The following is a 24,156-nucleotide window of genomic DNA, read 5'->3' as shown; positions in this document are numbered from 1 at the left end:
ACTTTAAATAGTTAAGGTGATTCTGCTCGCCACTCACTAAGTAAATATGCCAGAGAGAGAGATGGGAAAATGAAGCTGCTGGTTCCTTGGTGTCTCTCATAGTGTGATTTTAGTTCTTAAAGAGATAGTACACATTTTTCAGATTTACGATAATCTTGACGATATGTAATTTCCCCATTACGTGCTGACTTCAGAATGCAAGCCTTGTATAAGATGAAGGCCAACTGTACTAGTGATGGAACTTTTATAAATTTATGACAAAAATAAACTGAAATATTTAAAACTCTCCTCACAAAAGACTATAGCAAAACAAAATAAACTTTTATATGAGCCCATTATGAATCTCAGTTGTTCACAACTCCGAAGCACTGTCTGAGTCCACTGTAACCAAGCTGAATTCATCCAAGTGCTAGCAGCAGTGTACAATCTCTGCATATTTTTCACCACCAGTCACCTGCACAGAAAGAGGTCTGGAACATGTCGACAATCAATTTCTTTAAACAGTTTAAAATGAGAGTGGAATAGTTGCTGATCTTTGGCAGAACTAACAGTTCTGGCTTCTGGTTGGTCTGGTCTCTCTGTGCTTAACCTTGCATGGTTATTGGAGATACTAATATAGATGGCTGAACCTGTGTGCATGCCATTATACAGAATCTGTAAAGTTCCAATGATGCAGAAGCTTCAACAGCATGTGGGGAAATGTGTGTAGAACTTACTATACACTCTGCTGCCCCAGTCATTGTTTTTGCATATTATTCTGAGCACCAAACTAAGAGTTTTTGCTTGGATGATATAACAGAACAACCTGTATCTCTTCATTATTTAGTAGATCTGAATAAGCATTTGAAAATTTCCTCAATCTTTTGCTTTCACTGTGGTCAGCTTCCATTTCAGTCAGATCAGTAGATCAATATTAGATTTCCTAGCTGATTTTGTATATAGATTTCTAGAACAACAACCATTTGTATGATAAAATAACATTTATGGCATAAAATGTCTCAGTAATAAGTAGTAACTGCTAATGAAATTAGTTAAGGAAAGAAATAACAAACAATAAGAGAATTACCTTGTCCAGCTGTTGCTGGAGATCGTGGTGGTGTGGGGTATCCTACAAACAAAAAGCACCATGTATAAAATTACATCTATATAGTATATGCACAAATTTTAACATTACCATCCAAAATATACCCTTTTCACCCTTGTCAACCTCAACTCCTTTCTGCTCTGATACTACACTTGTGGGGTGTACACTGTACTACTGTACCCTTCAAATATTTATTTATTTACTTAAAAGATATCCCACCTTAGGAAACTTTCTTCCTGGATATCTGATTACAACATCATAGGTCCAGAGCAAGCAGGCTTCAGACCAAACAAGTATACAATCGACCACTGTGTAATATTGTCCCACTTAATCTTCAAACAGGTGACTCAAAATAAATCTCAGCTTTATTTGACATTTCTAGACCTAAAGTCAGCTTTTGATTCTATTGATAGAGACAAACTCAGGGAAAAACTTGAGAAGATGGGACTCGATAAAAGATTATTAGAATTAATTTGTGTCCTTCACCTAAATACTTCTTGCCAAGTGAAATTATCCCCGCAGGGTCACCTTTCAGCTCCAATCCCAATCAACAAGGGGGTCAAGCAGGGTTGTGAGCTGGCACCCATTTTGTTTATTCTTTTCATCAATGACTTGGCCCCCTAACAAAGTTTGACATGCATTGTCCCAAATTGGGATCGGTGGATGTTCCTTTACTTTTATATGCTGACAACATGGCTCTAACCTCCTGTACAAAAATAGGCCTCCAAAGACTGGTTAAAGCCTGTACTGAATATCTCACAACTAGCTCTCTGCAGCTAAATTATGAAAAGTCCAAAATAGTGGTTTTTGGGAACTCATGGAAACCACAGTCTTGGCTTTTCAGTGGAAAATTAATACAGCAGGTCAAGGAATTCCAGTGCTTTGGCCTTTGGTTTCATTATAAGTACTCCTGGTCCTCCCATCGTTCGATTGCAATCAATTCATCCAAACCAGTTGTCCAAGCCATAACTTGTTTTTTCTTCTCTTGGGGCAACTCGTTTATACCAACTGCTTTGCAAGCTTTTAATGCCAAAGTCACACCTCAAATTTTATATGCCATCCCTGTATGGATGCCAGCATTAAATGATACAATCAAAAAGGTCCAGTCTAAGTTCCTTTACAAAATTCTTGGCTTACCGCATTGTGTCCCATGTGCAGCACTCTGCCTGGAGTCAGGTCAGCATAGATTGGAGCTACATGCATGGTCCAGTTTTTTAAAATACTGGGCCAAAGTCTTTTTCAGGGCTGATCATGATTTGCTGCTAAAGGGGCTGTTGGCCGACCCTATGATAACTCCTTGCCTAGCCCTTTGTTATAAAAAAATCCAACAGATTGGCCTTGAGGCCAATCTACAAGGGGCTCCCTCTCCTGAGGTTATTATCAGACTTTTGACAGCCAGGCTACACAACATAGAGAGGCAAGAGATCTTAGGCGGAGCACAAAAAAAATGTTCTCCTTTGAATTTCCAACTCAAAATTACATTTGGTCAACAACCAAAATATCTGTCCCTCCTAATACGCCCCCCGGAGAGGAGGGCTTTCACCCTGGCATGTTGCAATGTGACCCCCTCTAATGACCTTCTTGGCAGATTCAGAAGTGCCTCCAGGGGAGAACATTTGTGTAACTGCAACTTGGGCAAAGTAGAATCATCTATACACATTATGCTGCGCTGTCCCAGATATCAAGCACTAAGACATCAATTTCTCTCTCCCTTGCTCAGTGCTAAAACAGGGCATTCTGAGAATGCTATGATTCAATTCTTCTGGGGGGTGACGATGAGCATATAACCCTTTTAGTTGCAGAGTTTTTAAACCTGAGTAACTTGAATTAGGCCAAGTCCCAAGTAACCATAGAGTAGATCACATCCTGGCAAAGTCTGTAAAGCAATTGGCTGTTTTCTTTTTTTTTAAAATAATATATGCTTGTATGTATAACGTTATGTTTGTATGTATTTGTGTATTGCTTAGGTCTCTATTCTCAGTATGGTATCTGTTCAGAGACCCTATTTACCTAACAAAGGTTGAACAAATGAACGATATCCCACCTTTCCCTTCCCAAAGCAAATTAATTAGGCCCAAGGTGGCCTAATTAATGAAATGAAATTATTCCATTACATTCATCCCTAACCTAGTGGCTGAATGTTCTATAGCGATGCTGGGAGGAGAAAGTAACTTCTGCACAATGATAAGTTGGTCTTCACAGCTATTTTTAGCTCCCAGAGGTTTGGAAATGGTGCAGTTTTGCTGCACAAAGATAGGCAACCCAATTTTCACACTTTTTTTGGGTGTTTTTAAAAGACGTTTAAGCCATTTCTGCCCAACGTTTTGCGGACCAGGCAAAAATGGGTTAAACTGGGATCCCAGTATCCACGGATTCTGGTATCCGCAGGGGGTTCCAGGATGGGTTCTCTGCAGATACTGAGTTTGAATTGTACAACTAGATGTTACACATCTGAGATAGGAGCTGTAGCTCTGTGGTAAAACATCTCCTTGGCATACAAAATCTCCAGAGTCAATCCTTGGCACCTTCAAGTCTATTTGGAAAAACATACCTGCCTGAAACCCTGGGGAACCACTGTCAGTCAATGTAGACAATACTGTTAGATGGACCAGTGGTCTGAGGGCACAGTCCTATCAAACTTTCCAGCACCGGTGCAGCCGCAATGCAACCCTGTGGTAAGGGAACAAATGTTCCCAGATGTTGAGGCGACTTCTATGACTGCTTCCCCACCATAGGATGAGGGCAAACCCTGCTGGCACAGCTGCACCGGCACTGGAAACCTGGATAGGATTTGACCCTGAGGTTTTGGTATAAAAGCAGCTTCATATGTTTCCCTAACAAGGGCTATAGGCAGACATCAGTTCCAGCCTCTCTTATTTCAGAAATTAGGGAAATGAAAAGCATCACAACTGGGACCAAAGTTCTACTTAGCCTGAGTCTGTTCTTGGTGACCTTTCTTACCCGCTGCTACAGATTATAACCATAATGAGAAAAGAGTTTGTGCATGTGGCTCCTTTGCAAGTCAGATTTGGTGTCACTTCCTAACTTACAATTGTAGCTATAGCTATGGCCTAGCTATACTAGAAATGATTTTTGATATGGTTGTAACAGCCACTTTTTCCACACTGAATACCTGACACTGAATTGCATGTGGCACCACGCTAGGCTGATTGTATCAATAATGTGAAAGAAGATATCACTTGGACAAAACTTTTGGTTTGCTCACCTGGTGCCCCAGCATATCCTTCAGAAATGGGCATTTTATTCTGACCATTCTGGCCATTTGCACTGCTTAGCCGCTTTCTTCCTGACCTTAAAACAGTACCAGGAGGGCCTGCCTCTCCAGTTTCCATCAATATCCCAGTTGAGCCAGGCAAGAAAGGTAATCTAGGTTTTGAACCGGGTAATGATGGCCTTAGTGGAGTTCTGGGATCTGATGGCTGAAGAGGTGTTCCGTGTAACGGTGGATGTATAACCACTTGTGGATGTGATGGCTGCACAGGTATTCTTAGGTGTGGAATCTGCAGAGTGATTCTTGGTTGTGAAGGTTTCACAGGTTCTCCTGGTTGCGACTGTAGTGGTACCCTTGGCTGTGATGGTGCTGGAAAAGCTCCTTGCTGAGGTGGTTGTAATGGTTTTCTTGGATCTGATGGTGACAGGGGAACCTTTTCTTGTGGTTTCTGTGGTGATAACACCAATGGTTTTTCTGTAAAAAGTTTGTAGAGGAAAGACAGTAGAAAGATCAGAAGGGGTGGCTAGACAGTCAAAGAAGAGTATATAAAGAATCCTCAATTGAACTTATAAGTACTGGAGCTCTATACAGTAGTATTAATATCTTGCTTTTCTAATACTACAGTATTAGAATATTGGCCAATATTTACCATGACTGAAAAATAAACATGCTGTTAGTGATGAAGAGAAATTACTAGCACTGATTGATTGGCATACTGAAGGTTTAAGATCATATCTCAGTTTATATTGAGTTGCTTGAGCACACAGTCAAAGTGACAGAGGAAAATACAGTAGCTGCTTTTGTTTTGCATTGAGTACCTACAGCAGTGTTTCCAAACTATCAATTGGGACTCACTAGGTGAGTTGTGAACCAATTTCAGGTAGGTCCCCACTCATTACAATATTTTATTTTTAATGTATTAGACTTGATGCATGCATGGCATGTGACTGCATTTGGGGAAACGTTACAGACCTGTACTTTAACAAGCTCCTATGTATATTTTTTTTAACAATGATAGTAAATGGGACTTACTCCTGGGTAAGTGTGAGTAGGATCGCAGCCTAGGATTGGGGCCCACTTGGGCCCCAATTCACTGCTCAGAATGAATGGAGGGGCCCGCCCTGCATACACCTCAACTTCAGAATTTCAAGTTCAGAATGTGCTGGCAGAATAGTGAAACTAATTTCCTAACACTGCAACTTGATGTGTACTTTCCTGGGAGTAAGTCTATTTGAACAAATAAGCTTTACTTCCAAGTAACTGTTCACAGAATTGCACTGCACACCAGTGAAATCGTATCATATACCAGACATATTGGGAGGTAAATTCCTATAGTAGGTAGGTATGACTACAGTAGATACTAATTGCTACATGAGAGTAAGAAAATGGATACTCATTTGAATGCTATGTCAGTGCTATCTGAAATACTTTTGGGCCTTTTACTAACAAAGGACAGAAGTAAAGGATAATTTACAGGGTGGCAGAATGGTGTTTTGTTTGTTTTAGTGAGATAAACTCTGTTCTGCATATAAAAGTGGTACACAGCCAAAGTATTTCTATGGGAACCCAGGGAATCCATTGCTGACTGTAAACACCCCTCTCCCTAACCACTAGCTGAGATGCTAGAAGATCAAAAACATTCTAAAGAGCAAACATTATTTTAAGAATACTGACAATCAGGGCTGCATTTTGCTTTCAAATACAGATGCTCAGGAACACATATTGCACTAATTAGGAAAGCCACACATATTTATAAATGATGGTATTTCCCTTTAAATACAAAGGAGTTGAGATTCTTTCCTAGTTTCAATTTGTGTGTGTGTGTGTGAATGTGGAAAGGACATAGAATGGGGGGGGGTGCAGCCATGCTAATCCTTTCTATACTGTTCCTAGTTTAATATATAAGCTACCAAAGGAGGCATACAAAGCCACATTTCACTTCACATTTTGTTTCATTTGCAAGTGGGGCACTGCATGAAAATTGGTGCTTTTCTCTGAAAAATATAGGAAAGCAAGGAGTGATGGAGAAGGTTTCCATGTTTTTTGCCAAGAAAAGCAGCAATTTAAATGTGCATGTGCCATTCACAACTCGGATAAGGCCAGCCATATGTATTTCATATTCAGGTTTCCATATGCAAGTATAAAAGGTCAAGTTCTGACTTCTTCAGTGCAGTTGCAGAGAAGGAAACTTGAGACTGCTGGAGCCAGGGAAAGGCTCAGGACTTAGAGAGAACTGCACACTGTTCATGTGAGTAGAAAAGCAAGGTGGCTTGGAAGTTGGAGGGAACTGATATACTGCTGTGAATTAAACAGTTAAATGTTATATACTAACTTTATACAACAATGGCTGCAGGTTGTATTTATCTATTTTTCATTATTTTTAATTACTTGAACTTTCTTAAAGTCTCAATTCCTGGAAGCACAGAATTTGCAAGGAATGTGCAAGGAATCAAAATTTGTAATGTCTGGCATAGCACACCAAACATGAAAATATACAGAAATGAAATCTCCTTTTAGATTAGGCTTCCAATGAGGCAGGTGACAGGGATAGCCAGAAAGACCTCACACATGTACTGCCATGTGCTAGTACTTGGCAGTTTCTGTTGTTTTTTGCCTCCTCTTTTTTTGGCCTCTGATACAGAATTGCTGTGTACATCATGAAATACAGCTTTGAAAGATCTGGAGACTAATGATAAAAGAGTTGCCATTTGGCCAAAGCATGTGTTAATAATCCAGACAGAAAGGGCAAAATTTATCCCAGGTGTAACTCCACTATAGTTAACCGAGTAAATTACAAGGATAAGTTCAAAACGCTCTACTTATAGCTCTGTGCTGGATGGATTATAAAGCTTCTTGCAGCCGGGAAAGCAGCTGGAAAAGCAAACAGTGCTTAGATCATTATTGCACTTGAAAACAGAATATCCCCAGGATACCATCTTTTTCCCCCCAAAGTGTTCATAGTGCTTTGTTTACTACTATGAATTTAAATGATGACATGGCAGCAGGCAACATGCCCAGTATCATCTGTCTCTGCTTCTTGTTCAGATGGCAGCCTATGAAAAAAGCCCAATTATTTACCAGAATTAAAGTTCCAGTTCTTGCCCCATCTTTTTACTGATACGGAGAGAAATGCCAAAGGGTAAAGAAAATGGAATCTGAACTTGAAGTTTTTTTGTGTTTTTTTATGTTGCAACAAGCAGAGATGCCTAATTTCCTTTATGGGAAAAATAGAACAATGGCAGGAGATCAAATTGGCTAAGAACTCATGACTCACTGATTCCCTTCACAGAGTATATAGAAGAGTGATGACTTGCTCTTGCAATTGTTAAACTGAAATCTATTCACCATAAATTACTATAGTATCTGTCAGGATTTGCACCACAATAATTTCTTACATTAGAAGTAATTTGGTTCCATGTCCACCCACACACCTTTGTCTCACTAAGCCAGTTTCTTTAAAAGCTCTAGCCAGTTTCAGACTTTCACAGCAATGTGACCTTTTTATTCCAATTAAGTACTGCATTTTATTATGGTATTAGGTGGTTTCACAAGATTTTATATCTTGATTTATACAGAAAGGGGATGATAGTCTAAGGACAGGATCCAACCTTATAATTGTCCTAGGACATCAGTCAATTTTGATTTGGTCCTGCATCAAAGGAGAAGTAGCAGAGGGCTAGTATAGGATCCTAGATTCTCCTTCACCTATTTGAAATCTTATTTGCAGAAAAAATGATGGAATGAATCAATGACTGTGCTGTCCTTTCCAACCTGTATGGCCATTTCATATACTACCAGAGCAGTGTGGGAATCAATTTGTATGGCTGGATTGTGGTCCATTGTGGGAGTCACACGAATTTATACAGGAGGAACCATGTGATTCTGGTGAACAACATGGTTCCTTTTCCTTTGTCACTCTGCATGTGTGGATCTCCATGCTTACAATCAAGAACAGGCATGACTGGGAACTAGCAGCACAAATGTCTTTACTGTGCTATATATCTCTGCCATTTAAAATGTCTATTATTCCACCTGTTTGAGATGGCTGCCTGCACTTGGGAGCAGCTGAGTAAAGTGTAGACAGGACAAGAAGTTCATCCCTAGCACAGAGTTGTTCATTGGGAACAGGCTCTACAATGTTTGTATTGCTGGATCATCCTCATAATAGGTGAATCGTCTTGTGCCCAAGCATGCATCCTACTACTGTTAATGGAAGTGCTGAGAAAGTAAGGACCTAATAAGGAATTGGCCCGTGTTTTACATAGCCTGCACAGCTTTGTTCATTAACACATCAACATACACTTGGACTGAGTCATTTAAAATGGCTTTGGCTTCATGCTGTTTTAAAGTGAAAACTGGAGCCAACACTGGAATATTTCTGGCTGCAAACTAGCACACTTTTGCCCTGTTTAAATGTCTAACTGGTACATATTATTTAGCAGGGCCTTTTTTGATTATTCTTATAATGTCCTACCAGTATCTCAGTCCAACAATTTTACACACACACACACACACACACACACACACACACACACACACACACACACAGGAGCGGGGCTGTCATGGCTGAAGTCTTCCAAACAAAAGTTACATCATTTTTAGTGAACATTTTTAGTATGTTGGAAACAGCAATTCAAAACCTATGCATAAAGTTGGAACAAACCTAAAACAAGACCAAATTAAAGGTTGCCAATTCAAAATACTGAAATCACTGTGCAGGATACTGCAATGATACACATAAACACTTCCATTTTTGTTGCTTATTTCATTGATATCTCTCCTTTTCTGCTACAAGTTCAGGATAGTACACATTTTTCTTCCCCCTTTTATCCAGACAATAACTCTGTGAGGTAAGTGAAAGGCCCAAAGTCAACCCAGGAAGCTTCATGATGAATGGGGAACTAAGATTTTCCATGTACTAGTCTGACACTCAAACCAATATATCCATGAACATGACATTCAATGTGGGCAACAGTTTTTTTATGGTTCAAATTGATCCCAAAGGAGAACACACAGATAGGACAAGTTACATGCACAAAAATGCAACACCATCTTCTGAGATTTTTCTGTAGGGCTCATCTGTTGCAAGAGATATACTGAAACTCTGTGATTAAAATTTCAGTCAATGGTTGTTTTATCTGAAAACTTTTTTATCTGGAAACCTTTTCTAAGTCCACAATTTTATGCACACTTAGTAGACCAAGCATAACTGAATGTAGTAGATTTACTTCCAAGTAAATATAACTGAGGTCAAGCTACAATATAACCTATTTGCAATCATGCATTACTTCAGTGGAAAGTTACAAATGTAGACCCTAAATTTTTGAGCATTTTAGAACTCATCTGCTCAACTAAGATGAGTAGCAATGTCTCCCAGGCAAGTAGGAGCCTCTACAACACAATTCAAGAATGCCATGGTGTGATGGCAGCAGTTGATTCCAGCCCTAGACGTGATAGCACTGCAGTGACGAGAGGAATGGAGGACAGGAACCAGGGGTAGATGGATGGATAAAATTAACGTGAAGAATTATTTGCAAGCCTGCCTTAGAGTCAAAGGGTGGGATTTTTGCTCATGTTGCCTTTATTTACAAAAAAAAAATAAAAACTTATTTAGATGTTCTAAAACTCAGAATGTATTCATATATTGAACTATAACCTTTTAAACATGGAATATAATATGGGAGTTTAGAATATTTGAAAGAAGCAGGCTTTGGAGATAATTCTGATGGATATGGCTCTGAGAACTGTTCTCCAATGATGGCTTCTATATTATCTCCCTTGTCTTCAACTGGATATTTTCTGTTTTTTTGCAGTCTTATTATTAATGCTCATATTCCCTTTTAAAACCTCAGAAAATCCGTTTTAAAAAAGGCAGGCTGACTTACTTGTATCAGGTTGAGTCTTCATCAGATCCTGAAGGTCAATGGTAAATTTGTGGAAGTGGCTATGAAACTGCTGGACAGAATTCTTAAGGTCAGAAATATCTGTAGAATGGGATATTACAGTTCTGTTCATGTGATTGACACAGTTCCAAAGACTGGAGACATGCCTGTTTAATCCCTCTTTTATCCTCTGAATACTGCTTGATACAGAGTCTAGTTTGTTGCAGATTTTTTCAACATGAGACACTCTACCTTCCATTTCTGACACACCAGGAAATTTCTCTTTACATTTGTCCAGATCGTGCACTACTTTCTCATTTAGCTGCTCTACTCTTTCTTTCAACTCATTACAACAGTCGCTGCTAAGGTGAGTTGTTTGATTGTCAACTGTTTTCTGCATTTCATCTATTTTTCGAAACACACCAAGCTGTGTCTTTTCACATGTAGAATTGATACCTAGAAGTTGCTCTTTGCAGCTGTTCAAACCAGTTTTAAGACCCCTAACCTCTTTATCAACAAAATTTATTCCATATCGAACCATTTGTAAGTCCTTTTGAAGTTTCTGGATGTTGCGTTGGCTGCCTTTCATTAAATTAAACTTCTCATTGAAAGAGTCATTTAAAGATTTTAAAAGACCAGAATGGTCTTGTGTTTTTAAAAACAACGAATCATATTTACTGTTACAGCTCTCTATGTCCCTTTGGAGACCCTCCACATTTTGTGGTAGAGACTGGCACTTGTGCCAGCAAAAATTTTCAATGTCTTGTAGTTTATTCTTCATAAAATTAATATCAGTTGTAACCTGCTCATTTTGAAATCCTGAGCCACTGTGCAATACTGAGCCTGGACCAGTGTATGTCTCATCAGGTGCTGTTACATTAGCAATATCTAGAATAGTAGCACCTAGACGGTTTTCCAGTGCCTGAAGCTTTTTGTCAAAAAAGTCTCTTACTTCATCTACTTCAGAAGCTATAACACCACGAAGCGTTTCCTCAATATAAAAGCAGTGTTCCTCAGCGTTTTTTTCTGTGACATTGATCCGTGCTTCTACTTCCTCCCATTTTGCATCAAAGTTGCCATCTGAACCTGAAGAAGAAAGGTGTTTCATTTCATTATCTATTCTGGCGTTCAAAATTCGGTTTGCTTCTGCAGTTCTGTCAATCTTTTCACCCAATTGTTTTATCTGCTGCCCAAAGTCATCTCTCTGGGGCGAACTGCAGCAAAGTGACTGGTTTGATGGTGTCTGGATAAGTTTCTGAAGATTTTTTATATCTTTCCTCAGGTCATTTTCTTTTTCGTCAATAAGTTCTCTTATTTCTAAGAAGTTGGTTTCATGATCATCACACTGCTGTTGAATATCCATCAATTTGTACTCACATGAATTTTTCAGATCTGCCATTTTCTTCTCAAACCCTTCCAACATTTCCTGCCTCAGGGCCTCAAATTTAGCATCAATGTATGCTTCATATAATTGGCCAGTGGGCACCATTATTGTTGGACCTTGGGCAGCTTCTTGGAGTTGTTTTATTTGCTCTTCATAGTCATTCATTTTCCCATTCAGTTCTTCTAGCCTGTTATTTTTGGTTTTCAGCCCATCTTGCACTTCATCTAACTCAGAGTTTACATTTTCCATTCCCGGTTCAGGAGAAGGTTCTGTCTGGCCTGTGCTGTCTGTTTCATCCACAACAGAACTGCCAGGCACTGGATGGTCACGGAGGTTGTTCAGCCATGAGATACGCATCCGGCTTGCATCTTCTTGCAAGGTATGCTTTAGGTTTTCATTCACACCTGTTAAGGAGGACTGAAGCTCTAGCACTGTTTGTGTAAGGCGGAATAACTCGTCCTCAAGGAACTGAATTTTTTTGTCCTGCATGTCCTGCTGTTCCAACTTTGGATAAGGGTCTGTGGAATGGGAAAAAAAGGGGGGGGGAACAGATAATTCATGGTAACTCAACTGTTTAGATAAAAAGAGAAAAACACACTTTTTAAACAATTTAATATGTACAAAAAAATATAGCCCTTTCGAAGTGACATGAATATTTTCAAGACTTGAAAAGTGCCCAGGTTCTTCTTACATACGCACTGTGCATATACACAGAGTGTGATTACTCAGAGCGCTCACTTATGTAGTGGAGACAAAGTAGATACATCAATACTAGATAATGTGTATTTGCATATATACACATATGAACCGTATGTTACTGTCCTGCTTTATATACCAATCATGAAAAGTCATGATATTATTTAAGAATTAATAATCAATTGGTGTTTGGTTTATGATTAACAATTAGCTTCATTTTATTCATAAGCACATAAGAAGGGCAGTGCTGGATCAGGCCGAGGGCCTACCTAGTCCAGCTTCCTGTATCTCACAGTGGCCCACCAGATGCCTCAAGGAGCACACAAAACAGCACGAAACCTGCATCTGTTGGCATTTCCTTGCATCTGGCATACAGAGATAGCTTATTTCTAAAACCAGGAGCGTGCATTTACCTATTTACCCATCATGGCTTGAAACCTGTGATGAACCTTTCCTCCATAAAACAGCCCAATCCCCTTTTAAAGGCATCTAGGCCAGGTGCCATCACCACATCCTGTAGTTCCAGAAGTTCCATTACTCATAAGGAATAAAAAAACAAACCATGGCCTCCTTTGATTTAAAGGTGTCACAACGGATCAATTCTTTTTTTGGAAAAACACACACCAGCAGCCAGATCATATTAACCTACACTGAATGTTGTGACTGGTCCAATTAATCAACTGCTGAATGAAAAATGTACTGGGGAAAGATGCAGGTGCAAAAGTAATAATGGCTATTTCTGCATCAATGTTAGGGATGAAGTGAAGACCCAATGCTGGTACAAAGACCCTACTTGAGCACTAGCCCTTGTTCCTATCAACTACTTTCTCCATACATTATCTCACAAGCATAAATCACTAAACTAGCAATGAGTACTAGCATTTCATAACTATTGTCACAAGAGAAAGACAAGTGCTTTCCATACAACATTCTTACGCTATCACTGAGACTGCAGATCTCACAAATATTGAAATCCAAAATAATTTCACACGAGTGAGGTTATTGTGAAAGCTGCTGATGTTGAGTAAATTGCTAATACAGGTGTGCTCCTGTATCCCTGGGGGTTCAATTCCAGATCCCCCCTCCCCCGGTAGATAAGTCAATATGTGGATACTTTCACCTGCAGCCTCTGCCAGGCTCAGAATGACTATTATAGCTTTAAAAAGTCACTCCTAGTTTTTCTTTGGCAAATCCAGAAGTGACATTTAAGCTGATCACCATTCTGAGCCTGGCAGAGGCCACAGTCAGACATGCATAGCCTCTGCTGGGCTCAGCAGAACTCCCCTACTCTCTGCAAGAGTGGAAGAGCAGAGCAGAGCTCTCCTCTTCTCTGGAAGGGGTATGGAGGACGCATGGGGGCCCTGCAGATCCCCAATCTGCCAGTAAGTGAAACCATGGATATAGGATCCATGGATAGCCCCCCCCCCCCCGTATTGATTAAATTGCTTATGAATTTCAATGGTTGAATCTGTTCCACTGAATCTGTTCCATGTTACCTAATGCTACTTTAAAAATTCAGGACCAGTCCTAACCAGCACTGGAAGAGACAGGTCAACTGGCCTGTGCTGTATCCAGTGCGGGTTTAGTGCAGGGCTGGGGTGCAACTTGGAGTAAGGGGATCTCCTTCCCCTTACTCAGAGCAACACCCCAGGCAGCGGGATGGGGCTACTCAGATCTGTGCCCACAATTTCACAGGCACAAATCCGAGCAGCCGAAGTAATGCTGCTTGGGCTGGGGACAAGGGTTGGGATCCAGCCTGCACCACTGCAGCCAGTCCCACCCCCTCCCGAGCCTGATCCGCAACCAGTCTGATAACCTCCCCCGCTCAGAAATGCCCCCTCCCTGCCTCCGTTCCTCCCTCCTGCCACCCTTTCCCACCTCCTGTGCCAGCCTGCCCGGGCCAGCACAAACCTACCTGCTCCAGGTGCGGGGCCAGCTCTGCAAGGCCAGCACACATCCACGTGCTGGCCTATTCTACTCCCAAATCATTGCAAATGTGCTTTATGGCACATTCATGACAGCCTTTGTGCCGGCTCCCGGGGGGTTTGGATTGCGCTGCCTGTGACCAGTTTTCATAAAACTTATGTAATTATCCAGAAAAAACTCTGCACTCTGGGAGTTTCAGTGTTCTCCCTTCGACTCAGGCAGCCATATTCCATCAACGTGCCTTGGCATACTGGTGTGCCACAGATGGTCTGCAAGTGTGCAGTGGTAGTTTGGGGAAGGATCATTTGTTAGTAAGGCTACTGGGGGTTGCAAGCCCTGTTGTCAGTGCAGTCTGCCTTGTCAATGGTCAAAAAACTGATGGTGTGCCCTGACAATTTTAGTGCCTTGTCAGTGTGCCGTGAGATGAAAAAGGTTGAAAATCACTGGGCTATGGAGTTCCTGGCTTCAAACATAAAAGCTACCACAAAAAGAATGAGAATGATCAACGAGAGAAGCCCTGTAAAGCACTCTGAATACTAAAAGTACTTCATAAAATACTGCAGAAAGAAAAATGCTAGACAAGGACACAGATAACAAGATCCAGAGAGACAGTTACCCGGGTGTGTTGTGGCACCATTTGGCTGCTCCGCTGGGTAAACAGCTTTTCTTGGGCTTTGTGCTGTGCTTTCTTTGCAGTCTACACCCATGTATCCAGGGCAGCACCTCCATTCCAATTCAGTTACTGTCTTATATTTTATTGTGTATCTAGGTCTGAAACTTGTACGATACCTGCGATACATGCAAAGAGAAGGACAGCATTAAAATAATCTGGCTAACTTCATCTGTCAGCGTTGTTCTTTAAAATAAAACACAATATAATAGGAAGCACAACTACAATCACTGAACATACACTATTTTAACAGCCCAAACCTATTGAAATCCCTCCATGCTGATGCAGTGGGGCGAATGTGGCTTGAACTGTATCCCATGGGGAAATTCTGCAGTCTGGAGATCTCCTCAAAGCAAGTAGTCATTTGTCCCCTTGCCCTGGGGAAAGCCCCAGCTGCAGCAACAGGTCCACTTGGACCTGCACCTGCTAAATCACTGGCACAAGTTCAAGAGGATTCATGTTAGCAAATCTGTCCTGGAAATGGAGATAGGATACAATGTGCACCAGTGGTGCTAATTCTCTCTCGGGACCCGATCCATGCATCCCCTGCCCCTCCCCATCCTCTCCCACCCTGTTATACCTCTCCCCACCCTTCCCCTGCCCGTCCAGTGCTCAGCACAGAGTGTACCTGCTCCAGCATACACCTGGGCATGCAGTGCGCAGCTGTGACAGTGCAGGCCTTCCTGCTGGCACTACTCACTCCTACACTGTCGCAACGTGCTTTACAGCATGATTGCAACAGTGCTGGTGGAGCACTTGTTCACCAGCACAGAGCTACAACAGGATTGTGCCATAAAACTATCTGTTAGGTTATTTATAGAGATGGAGGTCAGGGGAAAGGCATGAAAAGTACACAGTCATGAACTGTTTGTGAAAAATGTAACCATGTGTTTCGCTGCATACACAAAACAAGCATCACAGAAAAACCAAAATGCTCAAATAAAGGGGAAAGCAAACATACTGGGTTTATTGATATATAAAAACATATATTGTGACTCATTTTCAAAGAGAATTGCAGTGGCTAATGACATATTTTAAAATACAATAAAGCACTGAAAACAAACATTAAATAAATATGAAAACATTATAAAAATAATTCAAGAATGCAAAACCAGAGTAAACATAACCCAGAAAGGTATGAGCAAAAATGTACATTTTCAGAAAGCAACAAAATAGAAACAGGAAGAAAAAAAAAAAGAACCCCCTAGTGGGAAGCTTGCATGAAGAAGGGCCAACACAAACAGCTCAATCCTACCCAAATCCCTCTCACTTGCCCCAAGGAAGGCCTCCACCACCACCACCTGTTTAGCAAGTGTTAAGGCATTAATGAAGTGATAAGGCATTGAGGTGAGGCATTAATGAGGTGATAAGGCATTAATGAGGTTGAGGCATTAATGGGTGATAAGGGAGACAGATGACTAAAGGACAGTGGTTCCCAAAATTACCATTATCATGATGCCCCCCCCCCCGCCTCTTCTTCCTGTCTGAGCCAGGCACTGCCATTAAGATGGTGGCAGCCAAATCTTTCATAAGATACAAGATCAAAGATTTCATAAGATCCAAGATGGCAGCGCCCTGGGGGAAACAGGTAGGAGGGACGACTGGGGAATCCATGGCACCCTCTGAGCGGGCCACAACACCCTGAAGCATCAAAATGCACTCTTTGGTTTAGGATACTGGCATATACACGAATGTTTGCACACATAACCCAGGGAAAGCCTCCCCCCCAGTCTGCCTCCCTTCTAGTCCCCGTTCCACCCCTTTCCCTGCCTCATTCAGCCCCTATTGTTGCACATACTTCTGCCATACTTTAATTGTAAAGTCTTACAGATGTTAATTACTGTCCCAAATTTTTGTTTATTTCAATGCTCAGAAAACTGAAAAAACCTATCACAACGTATGTAACAATACTTGATCAAATTACTACTCACAGATAGTATACAGACCTTCCAACACCTAGGCTGCAATCCTAAACACATTTTCTGGCAGTAAGTCCCAATGAGCACAACAGGACTTACTTCTGAATAGATCTACATAGGATTGGGCTGGTAGTGAGACAGACAAAATCCGAAGGGACACTTCAGTCCTCCAACCACTAAGCTGAAGGAAAACACTGTGTACACTTGAATGGTCACAAACAACACTGTGAACATTAATAACATAATGTTATACAACACTGAACATAATAAGTGTATTGTTTTCTTGATCCTATTAATTTTGTTATAAAAGACCAACCTAGCTTCCTGATTTGAAGTCCCTAAATTCATTTAAATATTCTGCTTATCTTAGACTTAAAGCAATAATCCACAGTTTTCATGCCCACTTCATACATCACATATGCAACGGGTATACATGGTAGACCCATAGCACAAACCCACGGGCAACCCAATCCTGAGCTTCCAGGTGCCCGCTGAAGCAGTGGTGCTAAAGCAGGAAGCAGCTGGAGGTCTCCTCAAGGAAAGCCCCAAGCCCTGCAATGGGGCTTCTCAGGTCTGTGGCAGCTATGTGAGGCCTTCTCGGATGGACACTAAGTTCAGGATATGGCACAGCAGAGCTCTGCCCATCCCACCCCCTCCCACCATGACTCTGCCCCAAACCTGACGTCCCCCTGTCCTCATTCCACCCTTCCCCCACCCCCCAAGAGCTTGCACCGCCACTCAGTGGCTGCACATCCTCTTCCTGCCAGCTCCAGCCCTCCCTGCTCACTGGGTTCTGCAAACTTGCTTTATGGCACATTTAAGCCAAACGCTGCCAGAGCTAGGCCTCAGCGCCGCTGCTGGATTAATTTAGGATTGGATCCTAAAACTGTAAAGCTGAACCTACTTTATAACTTTTTTAAAAATGGTGTACACACTATGTCAACATGCAGTGAGACATGTGCCCACTCACAGCCAAGTGTATCATCTGTTTTTTTTAAAGTTTGCCACCATTTCAAAGAGCAGAGTTTTAATTAATTTTTTATCCCACTTTTCTGCCAGGGATGCCTGGCCTCACAACCAGTCTGTGAGGTCTCAGAGACAGTGACTCTCTCAGTGCCACTAAGGCTCAAACTATGTTATGTTTAAAGTATTATTGGCTCTGATTGGCTTAGGGCCCAATCCTTAGGTACCTCAGTGCTGGTGCTGAACTCCAGCACCAAAAGTCACAAATGTGCCATGAGGCATGTCCGTGACACCCTGTGAGGAGACAGTACTGGTGCTAGCCCAGTGCCAACTGGCGCTGAGCTCAGTGCTGGCCAGACACCAGCCAGAGAACGGTAGGACTTCTGAACAGTGGTGAGGGCCATGGCAGGGGGAGGGCAGGGCAGGAAAGGAACCGGGAGGGAGGCCCAGCTCTGCCATAACCTACATTCCACGCTGGGCTGAAAAGCCTGACAAAGAACTCCTCCAGTCTACTCCAGCAAATAGCCAGCACAGAACAGAGAAGACCCATTGCAGCCCTTAGGCTCTTACTCCTGGGAAGGGGACTACTCGAGGAGGCCTTGAGCAGCCCCAGTGGTGTCATTATGGTGCCTGCTGCACCTGGTGAAGCAGGTGGGGATAGGATAGGGCTGCCCGTTTTCCCTTAGGCAATGTCAGACAGATTGGGATTATGGCAAAGGCCAGGATTAAAGCCCTGTTCGCTTGTCCTGCCACAATCCCAATGCAGTTATGCAGTTGCGCATAACATTAAAAAAGGTGGCAGAGCAGCTTTTAAACTGATCCCTGGGGGAAGGCCGACAGGAGCCGAGGGGCATCCGGTTCGGGACTCCTCATCCCTATGGGATGAGGATGGGGAGGTTAGAGAACAACAAGACAAAGGCAGGGTAGGAGAAGAAATTGGGAAAGGTAGGGAGATGGGATGTGATAGACGGTTTGGCACAATGAGAGGATGCGGGGACAAAGGAGCGAATAAGCAGCCCATCCTGGGGCATTCCATGTACAAATGCTTTTATGCGAATGCCCGAAGTCTACGAGCAAAGGTGGGAGAACTGGAATGTCTGGTAACAAGGGAAAACATTGACATAGTGGGCATAACGGAAACCTGGTGGAATGCGGAGAATCAGTGGGATACCGCAATCCCGGGCTATAAACTCTACAGGAGGGACAGGCAGGGGCGTGTTGGAGGTGGGGTGGCCCTTTATGTTAAGGAAGGGATAGAATCCAGCAAAGTAGAGATTGAAGGTGGGTCCGACTCCACCGTAGAATCTCTGTGGGTTAAATTACCAGGCTTGAGCAGCGATGTAATACTGGGGGTGTGCTATCGTCCTCCAGACCAGAAATCTGATGGGGACCTTGAAATGAGGAAACAGATCAGGGAGGTGACAAGGAAGGACAGGGTTGTAATCATGGGGGACTTCAATTATCCTCATATTGACTGGGTCAATTTGTGTTCTGGTCACGATAAGGAAACCGGATTTCTTGACGTGCTAAATGACTGTGGTTTAGATCAGCTAGTCATGGAGCCCACCAGAGGACAGGTGACTCTGGATTTAATTTTGTGCGGTACGCAGGACCTGGTTAGAGATGTAAACGTTACTGAGCCATTGGGGAACAGTGATCATGCTGCGATCCGTTTTGACGTGCACGTTGGGGGAAGAATACCAGGCAAATCTCTAACAAAAACCCTTGACTTCCGACGGGCGGACTTCCCTCAAATGAGGAGGCTGGTTAGGAGGAGGTTGAAAGGGAGGGTAAAAAGAGTCCAATCTCTCCAAAGTGCATGGAGGCTGCTTAAAACAACAGTAATAGAGGCCCAGCAGAGGTGTATACCGCAAAGAAAGAAGGGTTCCACTAAATCCAGGAGAGTGCCCGCATGGCTAACCAGCCAAGTTAGAGAGGCTGTGAAGGGCAAGGAAGCTTCCTTCCGTAAATGGAAGTCTTGCCCTAATGAAGAGAATAAAAAGGAACATAAACTGTGGCAAAAGAAATGTAAGAAGGTGATAGGGGAGGCCAAGCGAGACTATGAGGAACGCATGGCCAGCAACATTAAGGGGAATAATAAAAGCTACTTCAAATATGTTAGAAGCAGGAAACCCGCCAGAGAAGCGGTTGGCCCTCTGGATGGTGAGGGAGGGAAAGGGGAGATAAAAGGAGACTTAGAGATGGCAGAGAAATTAAATGAGTTCTTTGCATCTGTCTTCACGGCAGAAGACCTCGGGCAGATACCGCTGCCCGAACGGCCCCTCCTAACCGAGGAGTTAAGTCAGATAGAGGTTAAAAGAGAAGATGTTTCAGACCTCATTGATAAATTAAAGATCAATAAGTCACCGGGCCCTGATGGCATACACCCAAGGGTTATTAAGGAATTGAAGAATGAAGTTGCAGATCTCTTGACTAAGGTATGCAACTTGTCCCTCAAAACGGCCACGGTACCAGAAGATTGGAGGATAGCAAATGTCACGCCTATTTTTAAAAAGGGAAAGAGGGGGGACCCGGGAAACTATAGGCCGGTCAGCCTAACATCCATACCGGGTAAGATGGTGGAATGCCTCATCAAAGATAGGATCTCAAAACACATAGACGAACAGGCCTTGCTGAGGGAGAGTCAGCATGGCTTCTGTAAGGGTAAGTCTTGCCTCACAAACCTTATAGAATTCTTTGAAAAGGTCAACAGGCATGTGGATGCGGGAGAACCCGTGGACATTATATATCTGGACTTTCAGAAGGCGTTTGACACGGTCCCTCACCAAAGGCTACTGAAAAAACTCCACAGTCAGGGAATTAGAGGACAGGTCCTCTCGTGGATTGAGAACTGGTTGGAGGCCAGGAAGCAGAGAGTGGGTGTCAATGGGCAATTTTCACAATGGAGAGAGGTGAAAAGCGGTGTGCCCCAAGGATCTGTCCTGGGACCGGTGCTTTTCAACCTCTTCATAAATGACCTGGAGACAGGGTTGAGCAGTGAAGTGGCTAAGTTTGCAGATGACACCAAACTTTTCCGAGTGGTAAAGACCAGAAGTGATTGTGAGGAGCTCCAGAAGGATCTCTCCAGACTGGCAGAATGGGCAGCAAAATGGCAGATGCGCTTCAATGTCGGTAAGTGTAAAGTCATGCACATTGGGGCAAAAAATCAAAACTTTAGATATAGGCTGATGGGTTCTGAGCTGTCTGTGACAGATCAGGAGAGAGATCTTGGGGTGGTGGTGGACAGGTCGATGAAAGTGTCGACCCAATGTGCGGCAGCAGTGAAGAAGGCCAATTCTATGCTTGGGATCATTAGGAAGGGTATTGAGAACAAAACGGTTAGTATTATAATGCCGTTGTACAAATCTATGGTAAGGCCACACCTGGAGTATTGTGTCCAGTTCTGGTCGCCGCATCTCAAAAAAGACATAGTGGAAATGGAAAAGGTGCAAAAGAGAGCAACTAAGATGATTACGGGGCTGGGGCACCTTCCTTATGAGGAAAGGCTACGGCGTTTGGGCCTCTTCAGCCTAGAAAAGAGACGCTTGAGGGGGGACATGATTGAGACATACAAAATTATGCAGGGGATGGACAGAGTGGATAGGGAGATGCTCTTTACACTCTCACATAATACCAGAACCAGGGGACATCCACTAAAATTGAGTGTTGGGCGGGTTAGGACAGACAAAAGAAAATATTTCTTTACTCAGCGCGTGGTCGGTCTGTGGAACTCCTTGCCACAGGATGTGGTGCTGGCGTCTAGCCTAGACGCCTTTAAAAGGGGATTGGACGAGTTTCTGGAGGAAAAATCCATTATGGGGTACAAGCCATGATGTGTATGCGCAACCTCCTGATTTTAGGAATGGGTTAAGTCAGAATGCCAGATGTAGGGGAGAGCACCAGGATGAGGTCTCTTGTTATCTGGTGTGCTCCCTGGGGCATTTGGTGGGCCGCTGTGAGATACAGGAAGCTGGACTAGATGGGCCTATGGCCTGATCCAGTGGGGCTGTTCTTATGTTCTTATGTTCAGTTACTATTGACAAAAAAAAATTAAGCCTCTAAAGACTAGTAATGCTTTAATGTCATGTTTGGCAATTAGCCCTCCAAGACGCATCATGGCAGAACTGAGATTTGAGCCTGGGATTCCCAAATGCCATTCTATCTGTCCAACCTTTCTATCACACATGTCTGTAATACGTACTCACTACAAAGCAGGATCAGTCTAGATATACATGTAATCACATAACATGACCAGATAGGGCAGTGGTTCTGAAATCTGGACATTGGGACACCCCAGCCTGAGATCTGTCTTTGCCCCTTTAAGGGACAATGGGTGGGTGGGTGGGTGGGGGGAATGCAGTGAACTGCCAGGGCACCAGGGGCTTTGCTTTACTTACTGGAAGCAGTAGCAGCCTCCTGGGGGTGTGGTGAACCCCACAGAAGCCTCTGCAAGGCTCTCCAAGCCACAGAAAATGTAAAAATAACTATTGCAACCACTTCCGGTTTTGGAATCACAAACAGAAAGTGGGTAGCAATCATTATTTTTACATTCTCAGAGGCTTGGGGAGCCCTGCAGAGGCTTCCACAGGGCTCCCCACACCCCTGGGAGGCTGCTACTGCTTCCAGTAGGTAAAACAAAGCCCTTGGCGCCCCCTCCCCCCCCCGCAGCAGTGCAATCTTGGGGATTGCGTTGCTGCATACCCCCCTCCCTGCAAAGACTTACTGCAGCTCCTGAACTGCAGAGTTTGGGAACTGCAGAGATAGGAGAGTAATGCTTTAAAACAAACAAGATGGGAATAGCATGTGCAGGGAGACTCACAATTGGGATCAAAGTCAACAGCGGGGGCAAAGTATTAAATCCCTAAACCCTGTCACAGTTTTGCCACGTCTCACAACCCTTCTATTGTTATTTGTTAAAAAAAATCTAGAATCCAGCTACGTTCAACAATAACATGAATGTCCAGTTTGGCCCATAATAAGTGAAGTGGTTCTCAGTCTCAGATAAAAGTACTGAAAAATCCTTTGGTGTTGCATGCTGCATGCTACATGGGGGGATCAGGAGGCCTGCAAGAAGAAAAGGAAAATACTTTTCCCTTATCCCTGCATAGGCCCCCAATGGCCTATGGGTCTCCTCAGACCTATGGTGGTTATACAGCCATCTTAGGTCCAAGGAGATTCAGAGAAGAGGGCAGGCCATTAAATGGGGGATAAGGTCCAGTGTGAATGACTGGCACCTGAACCACCTCCTTCCTTCCCTGAAATGCCAAGTTTCTCACTGTCTCCACCCACTGCCAACAATGTACCTTCTCCAGTAGTGGCAGGGAGTTCTGGTAGCAAGTGGTCAGGAGGCATTCAAGATGGCAGTCTTGTTGCATGCATTGTTGGTGCATCTTCAGCACTAACAGAGAGGACCTTCCACTGATGGAGTGCTTGCTCCGTTATTGGAAGATGCCTACAGGGTTGGGCCCTTAATGTGGTTATAAAAGTTTGGGATCTAATCTTTTGTAGATACTTTTTTTATTTTGGTCTGCAATACACAATTACGTGCAAAAGTACAAAAACTCCCACTTTCATACAGTGCCATACTTCTGCTGCAATATCTGCTGAAACATCTGCAAAACCATTAGTATTAATCAAAGTGAAAATGACATGTAGCACATGTTTATTCAGAAGTAAGTCCCACCATGTCCAATAGGACTTATTCCAGAATGAAACTTACTTCTGAGGAAACATCCATAGGTTTGGGAAGTTTGTGATGTATATAAACAATTCATGTAATGAAGTGCTGAAGTATGGAAAATGCTAACATGTTGACCACACATGACTTCCTGTTTCCTTGTCTTATCTATAATATTCAACTATTTGAATTACTATATATGTAAGTTAGCTGGAATGAATTTTCTTTGAACTTGCTGCCAGAATCAGTGGGGTGCTCAGCAATTTCTAAAGTAGCTAAAAGTCATAATACGCATCAACTTTAAATTACGTAGTAAGTTTAATTCATGTGTACAAATTAACTTTTACAGGCAGTTTCCAGTATCTGGATTCGGACAATTGCCTGACACTATGATAAATAAAGCCTTTTGAAAGATTTAAGTTGTATTCCTGAAAGGGTTTTAAATAACATTAGTTCTCTTGGGGAGGCCTAAACCCACCCACTGTCTGAAGCAGAACTAAATTTTACTATCTGCACCTCTTGTTGATGCAAACACCACCCCCAGCCCCATGTTATCACACAACAACCTACACTATTCTTCTCTGCTACTATCACATCTTGAAAAGAATTAGAAAACTGAAATCTTAATAGAATTTTGAACTTACCTTAAATCCATTAATTTTTAATAATAAGTCTGTCCCAATGATGGATTAAACAATTCATGGAAATCAGAGTGAAATGTCT

The 24,156-nt window shown here is 42.7% G+C and overlaps 1 protein-coding gene across 3 annotated transcripts in view; it reads right to left on the bottom strand.

Annotated features, from left to right (window-relative positions):
- EMILIN2 (elastin microfibril interfacer 2) overlaps positions 1 to 24,156 on the bottom strand; it is a 44,298-nt gene that overhangs the window by 5,056 nt on the left and 15,086 nt on the right. For all 3 annotated transcript variants that reach the window (XM_066625036.1, XM_066625037.1, XM_066625039.1), the window contains 4 exons: positions 14,821 to 14,993; positions 10,202 to 12,100; positions 4,311 to 4,790; positions 1,067 to 1,108 (listed from right to left, as the gene is read on the bottom strand). In XM_066625036.1, coding sequence (XP_066481133.1) covers positions 1,067 to 1,108; positions 4,311 to 4,790; positions 10,202 to 12,100; positions 14,821 to 14,993 — 2,594 coding nt within the window. The remainder of the gene's footprint in view (positions 1 to 1,066; positions 1,109 to 4,310; positions 4,791 to 10,201; positions 12,101 to 14,820; positions 14,994 to 24,156) is intronic.

This window comes from Tiliqua scincoides, chromosome 4 (genome assembly GCF_035046505.1).
Source record: "Tiliqua scincoides isolate rTilSci1 chromosome 4, rTilSci1.hap2, whole genome shotgun sequence".
Lineage (NCBI taxonomy): Eukaryota > Metazoa > Chordata > Lepidosauria > Squamata > Scincidae > Tiliqua > Tiliqua scincoides.
Note: the sequence above shows the minus strand (reverse complement) of the source record. Positions and strands in the feature narration are given on the sequence as shown.